Source organism: Mobula birostris, chromosome 13 (assembly GCF_030028105.1).
Source record: "Mobula birostris isolate sMobBir1 chromosome 13, sMobBir1.hap1, whole genome shotgun sequence".
NCBI lineage: Eukaryota > Metazoa > Chordata > Chondrichthyes > Myliobatiformes > Myliobatidae > Mobula > Mobula birostris.
Window position 1 is genome coordinate 77277294 of NC_092382.1, and position 15823 is coordinate 77293116.

General features: G+C 45.0%; 1 protein-coding gene across 1 annotated transcript in view; it reads left to right on the forward strand.

Annotated features, from left to right (window-relative positions):
• LOC140208011 (NACHT, LRR and PYD domains-containing protein 3-like) overlaps window positions 1-15823 on the forward strand; it is a 33330-nt gene that overhangs the window by 1452 nt on the left and 16055 nt on the right. Inside the window, exons 2-4 of the mRNA XM_072276543.1 lie at window positions 61-151; window positions 7969-8178; window positions 8704-8891. Of these exons, the coding sequence (XP_072132644.1) occupies window positions 61-151; window positions 7969-8178; window positions 8704-8891 (489 nt within the window). The remainder of the gene's footprint in view (window positions 1-60; window positions 152-7968; window positions 8179-8703; window positions 8892-15823) is intronic.

Sequence of the window (15823 nt, forward strand, 5' to 3'; positions counted from 1 at the left end):
TGCATTCACCCTCGATTTACACAAACAAGAGATCATCTCCTTCCTCACCGCCGCTCGTAGAGGACAACCACCGGCGACAGCTGGGACCGGCGCCGTGTCTGCGCTTTGCAGGCGGTTCTCCGAAGCACCATCTGTGGCCGGAGATCACAAGGTCAGAGCGTTTGCCTGTCCGGTTCTTTCAGTGTGACACCTGGAACTCGACATCGACTCCATCCAATCCACCCTGGGCGAACTTTAATGACCAACAAACATAATTCCTCTCACTGATCAGCGATCTGAATGATTCACTCACTTTTAGAGGAAGGGATACGAACGGTCGACATTGTCAAAGTGTTTAGTTTTCCAGGAGACAAAGACAATGGACTCGAGGTTTTCTGTTACCTGTTGGAATCTGTGTTTACTCTGCTGGCAATTCCAGTTAATACAATGCTTGTTTATGAGAAATTTAAAAAAACGAGACTCTGCACTGACTGCAGCCACTCCATCCCAAATCAGATCACCCTGGACAGTCCTCCCCTCTGATGACGCATGGGTCATATTGTGCATGCTCACAGTCCCTGATGGGCAGTGGTTTCCTTGGCATTCTTTGTTGAATCGGTTTCGGGATCGGGAAAAGACCCCCGGCCGGGATCACTGACTGCGGGGTGAAGACATTAAGTTTCCACCGGTAAGTATTGGGACTAGTCCCGAGTGAAGGGGTCTGATGTTGGGCTGTGGGTCCCGTTAACCCAATTGAATAGGCGGCCTTACCCTGCTTCCTGGACGGGACCTGCCGGGGTCAGTCCGGATTGTGGGACCTTCACACCGAACCGCCTGAGATGAGCGGCCGCTCAGCCCCTGTTGTTCTGTTCCTCAGGAGGAGGGGAGATGAGGCGGTGATGCTGGGACCACACCAATTTTTCGCCTGTTTGGACAAGGCAGTGAGATCGACATCTGTCACGTCCTTTGGTTGTGGGTGGGGAATATGTTTTTCTTGACTCCATTCCACTATTACGACCTGCCGAAATGCAGCCAATCTTTCTGGGTATATTACCCATTTATGTGAGAATTTAGCCTTTTCTATTTTTCTGAGCTTCTCAAAAATGTGTACACTTCACTAAAGCCTCCGTCCAGAATTTCCGGTCTATTTGATATTTCCTGTTACATGCTCAAGGAGATCTGTGTTCTTGTTTTGTGAGAATGATATAATGGTCTTTTGGAGGTCACCTGATGTGATTTTCCCGCCGATGTGAGGTCACGTGATGACATGTGCACTATGGGTATATAAGGGAATATCCCAGGTGACGTAGTTAGTTTTTAGTTTGTAGATTTCCAGGTAGGACGTGCTGTCTCTCCGTTTCTGTTGCGTGTTTGCTTTTGTGACGCAGTTTCATTTTTAAAACGGAGTGCTTCGTTCGATCGCAAGATACAATAATATTGGACTGGAAATTTCTAACGCGATGTGCTGATTTACTCAATTCCAACAGTAGAATGGAAAGTGAAGACTTTATCGAAGTATAGGATCGAACGATTGAGAGGAGTTGGCATCGTTTGGCAGTTTAACAAGGGGTCGACCTTATTGAGTCTTCGTTGGAGGAGTAGCGACCTGCATCGGATATAACTCTTGCCAAAAAGAGCAAAGAGTTTATGCAAAGGTTTGTTCTCTCTCTAAAAGAATTTAAGGTCAGTTGTTTTAAACCGTTTATTTTCGGCATCGTGAATCCTGTGGATAGAACCAGCAAGAAAGTCGCGTCTATGAAGAAGTCCTTCTCCAGAGAAGTCTCTCCCAATTGAACGTATAAATCTGTTGGACTTTCGAACTTACCATTTTAAGAACTATATCTGACTTTATTGCTTTAGAACTGTTTTCGCATTTAACGCTTTAAAAAACCAGTGCCGAATGACGAATTGTTGAACGGCTGCATATCGGTTAACTTCTGGTTAAGGATTTGTTTGTTGTTTTTTACCTTATCGTTTATCCGTGTTTAATAAATGTCTGGTTGTTTTTATATAAACCTGTCTCGATTGATATTCATTGTTGCCGTTTACGTAACATTCCACACAATTAAAATGAGGACCTAGTTTATTGTCATGGGAGACTCTCCACCAGTCACAGGATTTGGTGTCCCCCTCTCATTTTACCGCAGATCTGCAGCATCTGCAGGTTTGATTTCAGCCCTGCCCCCCGCACTGATGATGCAACAATCACTTTGCTCATGCTCACTGTTCCTGGAAGGATGGTGGTTTCCTTTCCATTCTGTGTTGGGATAGTCTGCGGGGTCGGGATTGGGAGAGGATCCTCGCCCTCTGGGGCGGGGAGCCAGTGGAAAAATCACAAGCATAGGTTGAATTAAATGCAGCACGAGGCAGAGTAAAGGGGGCCATTACAACTTTAATTTCATTGTTACAGAATGCTGCCGCGTTACTCTTGGTCATAATTAAACTCACAGTATACGATGTAGAGCTTTGCCATGTGCTTCTTGTTTATTTTTGGTGAGCCACTTATTCAGTAACAGCCGACGAAGGAGTGTTGCATGTTTTGTTTTCGTTCTTTGATCCCTGACCCCAGTGAAGAGACAAGTGACCTCAGGAGCAGATGCAACAGATTGACAGTGAGGAGGCGGAGTGGGGGGGGGGGTGCTGTTGTGAATATTGACTGTATGGAATGTATTGGACTGGAGAGAAAACTAATATGGACATTGCATTTCTGCAAAATCTGTTCAGAATGTCACAAGCATCTTGAAAACAGTCTGTGTTTGTGCATTATTCAACATAAAAAAAAGAAAAATTACTGGAAATTCTGAGAGACCCCCAGCCTCCCAGATAACCACATCTGCACCAGGTGCACCGAGTTGCATCTCCTCAGAGAATATTTTCAGGAACTGGAGCTGCAGCTCGATGTCATTTGCCTCATACTGGACGCTCAAAACTAATGAGTAGACTCCAAGACCTGATCTCAATACCTCCTTGTGCAACTGGATCCTGGATTTCCTCACTTGTAGACCCTAGTCAGTTAAGATTGGCAAAAACATCTCCACAATCTCCATCACCACAGGAGTACCACAGGGATGTGTACTTAGCCTGTGATTGTGTGGCTAAGTACGGCTCCACCACCGTATATAAGCTTGCTGATAATAACTCTGTGGACTGTACCAAAAGGGGTGGTGAATCAGCATACAGGAGGGAGACTGAAAACTTGGCTGAGTGGTGTAAGAACAACAACCTCTCACTCAATATCAATAAGACCCGAAAACTGATTGTAGAATTCAGGAGAGGGAAGCCAGAGGTCCCTGGGCCAGTGATCATTGGAGCATCAGAGTTGGAGGGGTCAGTAACTTTAAATTCTTGGGGGTCACTCTCAGAGGTCCGGTCCTGGACCCATCTTATAAATATAATTGCGAATAAAGCACGAGAGCGCCTCTACTTCCTCAGGAGTCTGTGGAGATTCGGTATGTCATCAAAAACGTTCGTAAACGTCTGTAGATTTGTGGTGGAAAGTCTGCTAACTGCTTGCATTATGGACCGGTCGGGGAACACCAATGCCTTTGAGCAGAAAATCCTGCGAAAGGTAGTGGATTCGGCCCAGTGTGCTACGGGTAAAGCTCTCCCAACCATTGAGTGTATCTACATGAAATGCTGCCTTAGAAAGGCAGCATCCATCATCAAAGATCCTCACTACCCAGGCCTGCACTTTTCTCACTGCTGCCATCAGGTAGAATTACAGATGCCTCAGGACACGCACCACCAGGTTACTATCCTACAAACATTTGAATGTGAATGTGTAAGGCTTGACTAGTAAGTTTGCAGATGACACAGAATTAGTAGATGGTGTACACAGTGAAAATTACTGTAGCCTATAGGGACCTAAATGTGCAGAGGAGTAGTACATAGATTGCAAAACCAACACAAGCAGCAACGGTTTCATGCAGAGGTTGGTGACTATGTGGATGGAACAGCCAGAGGAAGTGGATGAGACAGCCACAATTGTTTAATTCCAGAAGCAGTTTGGATGTGTAGATGCAGTGAAGAGGCCAGGAGGGAAATGGGCACATCACAGGAAATTGGCACCATCTCAGTCGTCACTGTCATCAGCATTGTCTCGTTGGGCAGAAAGGTCTGTATCTGCTCTGTGGCTCTATCAGTAGATGCGCCAGTTATCACTGGACAGATATACAGACATGGTGTTGAAGTTGATGTTAACAGGAAATTTTTGCTCCCTAAGCCAAGTGCTGCTCTGATACAGGGGATGGAGATACTGCCGTATTTGTAAAGTCCTCTCTCTCTCTCTCACTCTCTCTCTCACACTCTCTCACTCTCTCTCACTCTCTCTCACTCTCTCTCTCTCACACTCTCTCACACTCTCTCACACTCTCTCACACTCTCTCACACTCTCTCACTCTCTCTCACTCTCTCTCACTCTCTCTCACTCTCTCACACTCTCTCACACTCTCTCACACTCTCTCACACTCTCTCACTCTCTCTCTCTCACTGTCTGCTTGTTATGTGTAATTCAGGGCGTCACCAGGAGGTGGAGCTTTCCTGCACCAGGACCAAAGTGTAAACAAGAAGACGACAATCAGAATCATAATGGCTGCAGGTATGTTCACTGGGACCTTCATAACTAAACTTCTTTCCTGTTGGTGAACAATAGTTCAGATGAAGAAACTTACGCAGGTACTAACCAGGCCCAGAAAAGTGTCATCAAAGAGGGTAATTGATCCCACTGGTAAACCAGCCATGAGTGATAGATCAATTCAACAATTCCAGCACAGGACCTGACATTCTGCTCACTGTGCAAAGTTTCACCTGAGTGAAAGGAGCAAGAGGTCCTGAATCATGTGGTGGTTGTTGAAACACAGACAAAAATGTGATGGCAATCTTCTGGGTTATGTGAATGTCAAGGGTCATGGTCTGTTTCAGCTCTAGACAGGCCCTGATGTGTAAGACATCTCAAAATTTCATTTATAAAGTTCAGAACCATATCATAGTGTCATCGTCCGGACGGTGAAGTCCACATTCCGGTTCTCGGTACGGTCCGTCGATCCGTATTCCGGGTTTTCCTGTTTTCACTGGTTCAGTTGGGCTCCGTAATTAATGCATCTGATTCTCGTTTCAGGCTGCCACATACATACCTCTGCAAACCAGGGATTGCGGGCTGGACTGTTCTCTCTCCCTTTCGCCTCCCTTCTGAATCCCTGGCAGTTATTTCGGCAGTTTATCTCAACAGTTACTTTGGCACTAACCTTCAGCTGTTACCTTCACCTGCTACCTTGCCTGCAACCTCGCCTGCGTCTTTGCCTGTATCGCTGCAAGTTCAACAGCCGGAGTGAGACCGGAGCCTTGCCACGCCAAGATAAGGAACTATCTATCGTTCAGCTTGGAAGTATCTCTTTGTGTCCCTGTGTTTAGTGTCCGTGTCAAAGAAGAGTCCCAGCCGAATGCCCTGTACACAAGCAGGGGTCCTGACTGTGTGTAGAGCCCCGGCCCTAAGTCCAGTTCCCAAGGAGGGGTCCAGCGCTCTGTGTTCCTGTGCTCAGGTCCAGGGCTCTGTGTTCCTGTGCCCCAAGACCTAGTCCAGGCGCCGTGTTCTAGCCTGTCCAAGACTGAGCTTCGTGTTCTCATCTAGTTCTGGTGCCTCGCCCAGCCCAGGAGTTCTCTCGCCCAGCCGTGTGCTGGAGATTCCTCGTCCTGTACTGTAGCCACGTCCTGTCCTTGCCAAGATCCTTATCCCAAGTTCTACTGGACCCGGGTTCTGGTTCTCAGTCAAGACCCTGGTTCTGAGTCCCAACCAAGACCCAGGTTCTGGGTCCTTGTCTGGACTCTGGTTCCGGCGTTTCGAGTTCCTATTCCAGGCTCCTTGTTCCTCGTTCCTCGTCCGGGTCCAGTAGTCCTAGTCCAGGCTCCTAGTTCCAAGTTGTTTTTTCCAGGTCCAGCGTTCCTAGTCCAAGTCCCAGCCCAGGACCTGAGTATTTGTCTTGTCCAGGGCCTGTGGCCCTCTCCAGCTGTGCTTCTTCCCACTATGCTTTCCCCTCTCCCGGATTCACCTCTGATCAATAATTGCTTCCTGACTTCCCTGGCATTCTTACAGTCATAGCCTGTTTTTTCGTTCTTCAGTGTCTGTGTCTTGCATCTGAGTCAGTCTCCAGCGCCCCAGTATGACAGATAGGAAAATTTCCAGGATTTCGGAGACTTTGTGATAACACAGCATTTCAGGTTTTGGAAGGGCTGCCATTAACCCTCCCCTGGTTTTCTCACCTGCTGCGCAAATGAGATGAGGGGAGTCCCCAAAATTTTCTTTTCTGTAGCCGAGACGAGAACATTACCAGTGTTTGGAATGGCTGAGGATCAGAGGACAGCTCATTTTAGATAAATTTGTGAGCTGCTTAGGTGTTTCAAAACCCCAAAGAATGTAAGGTCTGCGGACAAAAAATGATCATGCATTTCTCAAAAGATGTTGAAGGAACTCCAATGCTGATATGGCATGGGAAATATTAAACAGCAGGAGACAAACATGGAATCAAAGAAGGCAATCGGGACAATGTAATGTCATTGGTGAGTAGGAGTAAATTGAATTCCATGGCGTTTCAAGAGGGGAAATAAAGCGGTAGCACACAAACTAATGGAGCAACTATGGAGGGAAATGAATAACCTAGTTCTGAGCTGAGACTGAATCTGAAGATGTGCTCATCCAATCCAATCCAATCTCTTGTCTTTGAAATATTCTATCTGCAATCTCTCCAGTGCTAATAAATATTTCCTGTAGTATTGGTACCAGAACCGCACACGCTGCTCCAACTGGTCCAACCAACAGTTTACAACCTTGTCACAAGATCTCTCCTCGCCTGTATTCTGTGCTGCAGCTAATGATGGCAAACATGCCAACTGTTGACTCCACACATTGTCTACCTGTAATCTTTGGAGTATTAAAGTTCAACGTTCACTGTGAATTTATTATCAAAGTACATGTATGTCAACGTATATAACACCGATTCATGTCCTTGTGGGCGAAACAGCCAACTAGATATGGAACTGGTGAGGTCGAATGAATCAGAGGGTTAATCATCGAGTGCTATTCAGTATGGAGGCTTGTGACCACTGGTGTGGATTGCTGCTGGGCCTACTGTTGCCTTTCTATTAAAGATTTGGTAGATAAAGTTGTTAATGTTGTTTGTAAGTTTGCAGGTGTCACCAAAAATTGTGGTACAATGGACAATGAAGGGGTGATAATCAGTTCACAAACTTGGAAAGTGCACCAAAACATGGGTTCACGTTGTAAAGTTAAAATAGGGCAGGAGTTGCATAGTCAATAAAAGGGCTTTGAAAAGTGTTGTAGAACTTGCGGGGGGGGGAAATCCAAGCATACGATTGCATGATTCCCTGGAGCTGTTTATACCCATAGGTAGGGTACATGACAGATGTCATTAGCAAGGAAAGAGTACAGAAAAGATTCATTCAGGGGACTGGACAGTGTGCATGACAAGGCAATGGTCAGTTTGTGACTCAAGGAACCCGACAGTGTGTGTCTCAAGGCAATGACCAGTCTGTGACCCAGAGGGCAGGACATTGTGACACTGCGGATGGAGAGTTTGTGATCAAGGGGATCAGACAGTGCATAATCTAGTGGCTGACCTGTGTGTGATACAGGCAGTGGACAGTTTGTGACCCAGGGAGATTCTTGCTTGTGGAAGATAATCCCAGTGATATTTTCCGGTGTTACCTGACACTGTTCCATTAAGATCCCCTGGTTACAGTGTGTTCAACTGCTGCGTAGCCGATGATCAGTATTACTGTGTACATCCTGTTCTTTTTCTGCGAGTTGATGTGTCCAGTCACCGGCTTATCGGGATGGTCATTGTGCATTCACCAGCACAGTCCCAATCCAAATCTGGTCAGCCAGAGTCTGGGATCCAATGTACCTACCCAGTCTGAATCTGTTCTGCTCAGCTCTAAATCACGCTCGTTTAACCTGCAATTCATCACTTATTTCAGGCGGGAAATTAAATTGGGTACAGGAGGTACTGAAGAGATTTATACCAGGCGGGTCACCGAGGGAAGCTGATCGGGACACGGTACCAAAACAGGATCGGATTGAGAGCAATGTCTCAGTTGAATGCAGTCCGACGGCAGAGGAGGGAGAGCAAAGTCAGCTCAGAGACAGTGGCATCGGAGACACTGATCGGGACCCTGGAACCGGCGCAAGTGAGGCGACTGTCTGTCAGCTCGGAAGCTCATTAAACACGGAATTGTCAAGTCCCCAACAAGGACCTGGTGAGTGAAATATGAGGGTGATGGGGTCACAGAATGCTGCAGGGTGGAGGGTAAATGTGAGGCCTTGTTGGAGGGCTAGTCAGAGGAGAGGGGAAATGTGTGAGTGTGGAAGAAATGGTTTAGTGAGGCACCCATTAACCCACTACAGGGAATGTACTAGCGGCTCCGAGGATTTACAGGGTGTGTATTGGAGGAAATGCAGCTGTCCAGATAAGAGAGTATTTCTGGGATATGAATTAGGGGAAATGTATTCACCAGGAAGGTTTGTACTAAATATGGTCCTTCTGGTAATGTTAGCTCAGATCAGCGCTGGGTAGGTTTAAGGCCAGTGTTGGGGATTAGGAATAAATCAATTTTAATGGCTGAAGACCGGTGAACACTGATGTTCCAGGCATGATTGTTTTGTTGAGTTGGGTGAGAGCGGTGGAGATGAGGGATATTTGAGTTCGTGTCCAGATTCTCTTTTTATATTCACAGAGCCAGTGTTTACAATCTCTGACCTCCTGGCACAGGGGGGCGAAGATCGACTGTATCAACTGACAAAGTTCTACAGGGACAGACTGGAACAAGCGATTGAAGAAAAGGTTGAAAGACTCGGTTGGATGTTGACAGAGGAGGGACATTTCAGTAGAGAGGAAAATGAGGTGAGTGTATTTAGTGTATTGTCACCAAACTGCTGGTATCAGAGGGAATAGTGATCAATATTAATCTCCTGCACGTTCCAGGAGTTCTACATGACAATAGAGACGAAGGTTTCTGCCTTCTGTCTAGTAGACTTGTTTTCAGCTATTAAGGTGGGGAACACTGGGACTACAGGTTTAGCGTCACCTTTTCCTCTCATGCCTGCTGTATTTATCAGTGTGATATAAAAGCAGTGGCCACATATCTGGACTGTTGAACAGGCATTCAGTCCAAATTTAATCTTGCATCTTATCTGGACCGGCGGTCAAATTCACCTGAGATCATTAATCCAGGATGAGTATGAAACTGTCAGGTTGTAAATTGGGCCAACTGGCTTCACTGCGGTATTGAGGGAGGGAGTCTTGCTAACCACACTTGGTCTGGTCTCCATCTGAGTTCCCGAACAATGTATGACTCGCTTGTGTGGTCATAGAAAGGTACAGCACAGAAAAAGGCCATTTGGCCCATCTATTCCATGCCGGATGACATAAACTGCCTATTCCCATTGGCCTCCCCCAGGCCATGACGCTCTATAGCATTAACATTCATGTATCTATGCAGACTTCTCTTAACCACTTGTACCACTCGTTCTATACCTCTCCACCCTCTGAGTGAAGAAGTTTCCCCTCTTGTGCTCCTTGAACTTTTGACCTTTCATCCTTTACTCAAGACATCTTCTGTAGTACTTCTCTATGTCCGTGCAAAATGCCTGCTTGCATTTACCCTACCTATACCCCTCATAATTGTTATACCTCTATCAAATCTCCCCTCAATCTTCTGTATTCCAAGGCATAAAGTCCTAACCTACTCAATCTTTTCTTATAACTCAGTTCCTCCAGTCCCGGCAACATCCTTGTAAATGTTCTCTGCACTCTTTCAACCTTCTTTACATCTGTCCTATAAATAGGTGACCGGACCTGCAGACAACACTCAAAATTAGGCCTCACCAACGTCTTATACACACTGAACATCATGTCCCATCTCCTATACTCAATATTTTCATTTGTGAAGGCTATTGTGCCAACTACTTTCTTTCTGATCTATCCACCTTTGCTGCCACTTTTAATGAATTACGGACCTGTATTCCCAGTTTTACTTTGTTCTAACACACTCCTCAGTGCCTCGTCGTCACTGTATAAGATCGACCCTTCCAAAGTGCAGCACGTCACACTTGTCTGCATTAAATTGCATCGGTCATACTTCAGACCATTTCTCAGCTGGTTTAGATACCACTGCAAACGTTGGCAGTCTTCCTCACTCTCCACTACATGTACCCACTCTTGATGTCATCCGCAAGTTTGCTGATCCAGTAAACTGCATTTTCACTTCTAGATAGTTGATATTGATGACAAACAACAACGGAGCCAACACCAATCCCTGTGGAACTGCATGAGTTATAAACTCCCAGTCAGAGATGCAGCAGTCTATTACAACTCTGTCTCCTTCCAAAAACACAATGTCTAAGCGCAGTGAATTGAATTGAATTGACTTTATTATTTACATACTTCACATACATGAGGAGCAGAATTCCTTACATTACGTCTCTGTCTGAATGGGCAATCTGCAATTCATAGTAATTTGTAATAAATAGTATGTACAACACGACACTTAATATACCATAGAAATACAATTGTATCAGCATGAATTTATCAGTCGGATGGCCTGGTGGAGGAAGCTCCTCCGTTGATCCTGGCTTTTATGCTGTGGTACCATTTCCCAGATGGTAGCAGCTGGAATAGTTTGTGATTGGGGTGTCTAGGGTCCCTAATTGTCCTTCGGGCCCTGTTTGCACACTTGTCTTTGTAAATACACAGCGGCTGTGTATCTGGACTGCTGAACAAGCATTCTGCTCAAAATTAATATCACACCTTGTCCAGACGGTTGATCAAATTCACCCAGGTTCATTAATACTAAGCTGTCAGATTAATCACTAAAGGAGGGAAACCTGCTAATCACACTTCTTCTAGTCTCACATGGTTCCATTTATTATCAGAGAATGTGTGCAACCTGAAACACTTGGTCTTCACAGACATCCACAAAAAACAGACGGACCCCAAAAGAATGAACGACAAAAACATTTAGAACTCCAGAGCCCCCCTCCCCTCCGCAACGGAAGCAGCAGTGAAGCATCATCCTCCTCCCTCCCCTTCCCATTTCAGCAAAAAAGAACTGTCAACGCACACCACCCAACAAGCTATAGCCAAGCACCGAAATAGAGACAATGATCTGCAGTAAATAAAAACTATAGCTTACCCGACAATTCGAAATACCACACGTTCTGTCTCTCACTAACAACAGACAGAGAGATGTCACCCTTTTCACAGGGAAATGGGAGACGAACAGTCAGTTACATTGTGAGTCTGCACTTTTTTATGACTCGAGAATTGGCAGCAAACTCTCCTGAACATTGAGAGAAAGAGCAGGTGGAAGCCTGATGTTCCTCCTCCTGCAACACATCAGTTGGTAACAGCGGTATGGAATCGCTTGTCCAAACACCTGGAGAATGTCGGAAAATGGCTGATCGGTCAGTGAGCTCCCAGGAATGGAAACTCATGGACGAGATCAGGGACTTTGATGGATGCCCAGCCACCTTGAGAAGGGAAAATCAGACATTAAAGGGAGGGATTTAAGCAGTTGCCACAGATGAGATCGAAGTGGCAACTATTTAGCGCCATCTTAACCCCACCCAAGTTCCATCTGAGTTCCCAACCAAATACGTGGCTGACCTTTCATAGTCATAGAAAAGTACAGCACGGAAACAGGCCCTTCTGCCCATCTAGTTCATGCAGAACCATTTAAACCCTACTCCCATCAACCTGCACTTGGGCTACCACTGACATACAGGCTATCTACCCATAGTTGAGCTTGAGCTGGTAGCTCGTTTCACACCCTCTCACTCTCAGGTTTCTCCTCATGTTCCCCATGGCGTTCTGTAGTACCACCCAAACTTAGTGAGAAAAGCATGCTTGCAATTACCTTGCACACCTCCATGAAATCTCCCCTCAATCCTCTAAATTCCAAGGAACCTATTAAATCTTTCCTTATAACTCAGGTCCTCCAGTTCTGGCAACATCCTTATAAATTTTCCCTGTACTCTTTCAATCTTATTTTCATATTTCCTGTAAGTAGGTGACCAGAGCTGCACACAGTACTTCAGATTAGGGTTCAGCGATGTCTTTCACAAGTTCAATATAGCATCCCATCTTCTGTGCTCAATATTTTCTTTTATGAAGGCTAATATGCCAAAAACCTTCTTTATGATCCTATTTACATGTACCGCCATTTCCTTCAGCTGCACACCTCAGTGTCCTACCGTGCATTGTGTAAGACCTACCCTGGTGATCCTACCATAGTGTAAACTCTCACACCTGTTTGCATTAAATTCCACTTGCCATTTTTCAGCCTATTTTTATAGTTGGTCCAGATCTCGCTGCAAGCTTTGATGGTCTTCCTCACTCCACTACACCCCCAATATTGGTGTCATCTGCAATTTTGCTGATGCAGTAAACGACATTATCATCCAAATCGTGGAGATAGACGATAAACAATAATGGCCCCAGAACCGGGTCAGTAGTCACAGGCCACCAGTCCAAGATGCAACAATCTACTTCCAGTCTTTGGCATCCCACAAAGCCAATGTCTAATCTAACTTTCTCCCTCATCTCGAATGCCAAGCGACTGAACACGATCAATCTCCAATGTGGAAACTTGTCAAATGCTGTGCTAAAGACCATGCAGACAATATCTTCTTACTTGCCTTCACCAACTTTCCCTCTGGTAACATTCTCAGAAATAAACTCTATAAGATGCTTCTACACAACCTCACCGGCATCACGAGGTTGCCCTGAAAGTGCAGAAAATGGACAAAACTGAAAGAAAAATGTCTGTTGAGGAGCTGGATATCTAATTGACAAGAGACAGGGATATGCTGTTTCGCGTCACTGTACATGGTCCTCACAAACAGTGATGGTAATGTCCTAGGTCTGGCCTATCCATCCATGAGTAATATTCGAAAATTAAGTGCATTACACCCTTGAGTGACTCTGTTCACATTGTGATTCATTGGCGCTATATGTAATTAATCAGATAGGCTTTATCCAAAGACCTCTGCTCATGCAAGAGGAGTAATCTATAAATATGTATGTTCATCAATAAATCCATCATCTTTAGCTTTCAAATTTACTGCTGTGGAACTTAAACCTTAAAATCCTTTTCACAGATGTAACTCTTCAGACCTCTTTTCAGTGAAACTGAGGGATTCTTTGCCAGCGCAGTAGACCATCAGGGAATTATGCTGATTTATTACATAATTATAGTTCATTATTCCTGTTATGGGAAATATTTCCATTTCCCTAATGTCAATCATTCTTTGAGATGCATCTTTGAAGCCTCAGGAAATCAGTACAGTTTTTTTTTTCCTCAGGGCAATGTCCTGGGCCCATCCATCTTCAGTAGCATCCTCGATGACCTTCATTCCACCATAGATGTGACAATCTCAGTCATGAGACAGCAGCATAACAGTCCTAGCGTTCTGTTGTCTTTACATATCAATAATAAGAAAATAACATATAGAAGCATAAATGGGACTTCTGGCCCAACAATTCTGCTGCACATTTAGTCGTGATCTATGAACCCTCTCAACCGTATTCTCCTGCCTTCTCCCTGTAAACCTTGCAGAACTGACTAACCAATAACCTATGAACCTCCACTTTAAGTCTACTCGATGACTTGGTCTCCACAGCAGTCTGCCAATGAATTCTACAGGTTCACTACTCTCCAGCAAAATTAATTCTCCCTCATCAGTTCAATGTAGATGTTACCCTATTCTAATGCTGTGCTTTCTGGTTCTAGACTCCCCCGCTATAGGAAGCATCTAAGTACGCCTTTCAACATTCCATAAGTCTCAATGAGATTCCCCTCTCATCAGCTCCAGCGAGTACAGGTGCAGAGTTACGTACTATTCTTCATACATTAACACTTTCCTTATAGCGATCCTTCTCTTTATTCTACTCTGAACCTTGTTGAATGCCATCACACCTGTTCTAAAATCAGGGACCAAAATTGCTCACAATATGCAAGTGCAGTCTTGTAAGGTCTCAACATTAGACCCGTGTTCTTGCAGTCTAATCCTTTCGAAATCTTCTCGCATTTGCCTTCCAACTCAACCTGCAAGGTATCCTGCACTTGGTCTCCCAAGATCCTTTGAAACTCTGATTTCTTCTTTTTCTGCCGGATACTAAAATAGTCAACATTTTCATTACTTCTAGAAAATTGCATACCAATCTACTTCCCTATACTATATTCCACCTGACACTGCTTTGTCCGTTTTTCCAATCAGTCTATGTCCTTCTGATAACTGTCCTTCCTCAAGGCTTCCTGTTAGACCATGAAATATAGGAGCAGAAGTAGGCCATTCACCCCATCGAGTCTGCTGCGCCATTCTATCATGGCGGATCCAATACTTCCAGTAATCCTAACTCCTCTGCTATTTCCCCATACCCTTTGATGCCCTGGCTAATCAAAAATCTATCTATCTCTGCCTTAAGTACACACAATGACGTTGCCTCCACAGCCGCTTGTGGCAACAAGTTCCACAGATTTACCACTAATGCAATTTCTCCGCATCTCCGTTCTAAATGGAAGTCCTTCAATCCTGAAGCCGTGCCCTCCTGTCCTAGATTCCCCTACCATGGGAAATGACTTTGCCATATAAAACCTGTTCAGGACTTATAACATTCAGAATGTTTCTATGAGATTCCCCACACATTCTCCTGAACTCCAGGGAATACAGCCCAAGAGCTGCCAGACGGTCTTCATACGGTAAACCTTCCATTCCTGGAATCATTCTTGTGGATCTTCTCTGAACCCTCCCCAATGTTAGCATACCTAAAATAAGGAGCCCAAAACTGCGCACAAAACTCCGTGTGGTCTCATGAGTGCCTCATAGAGCATCAACATCACATCCCTGCTCTTATATTCCATACCTCTAGAAATGAATGCCAACATTACATTCGCCGCCTTCACAACTGACTCAACCTAGAGGTTAACCTTTAGGGTATCTCGCACAAGGGCTCCCAAGTCTCTTTGTGTCTCGGCATTTTGAATTCTCTCCCCATCTAAATAATAGTCTGGCCATTTATTTTTTTCCACCAAAGTGCATAGCCGTGCACTTACCAACACTTATTTTCCCATTCCCCTAAACTATCTAAGTTTCCCTGCAGGCTCTGTTTGCTCAACACTACCCGCTCCTCAAACTACCTTTGTATACTCCGAAAATTTAGCCACAAATCCCTTAATACCGTAGTCCAAATCATTGACATACATTCTAAAAAGTAATGGTCGCAACACCGACCCCTGTGGAACTCCACTGGTAACCGGTAGCCAGCTAGAATAGGATCCCTTTATTCCAACTTTCTGTTTTCTACCGACCAGCCAATGCTCTCCCCATGCTAGGAACTTCCCTGTAATTCCATGGCCTCCTATCTTGCTAAGCAGCCTCATGTGAGGCACCGTGTAAAGGTGTTATCAGGTATCTGTTCCTCAATGTATCTTCATATTGACTTCAAAATTGGCCATAAAGCCATCAGTTCTGTCATCAAAATCATTGACATATAATTGAAAAGAAAATACCCCAATCAAATCATGCAGAACACCACTAGTCGCCAACATCCAACAAGAAAAGGACCTCTTTGTTCCCACTCTTTGCTTCCTGACAGTCAGCCAAAAGTTTCCCTGGAGAAACCATAGTTCCTCTATCCATGCTAGCATCTTTCCTCTCTTACCATGGGCTCTTATCTTGTTAAACCGTCTCATGTGCGGTACCAAGTCAAAAATCGTCTGATAAACCAAGGAATTAGCATGCACTGACTCTCCTTTGTCGATACTGCTTTTTATT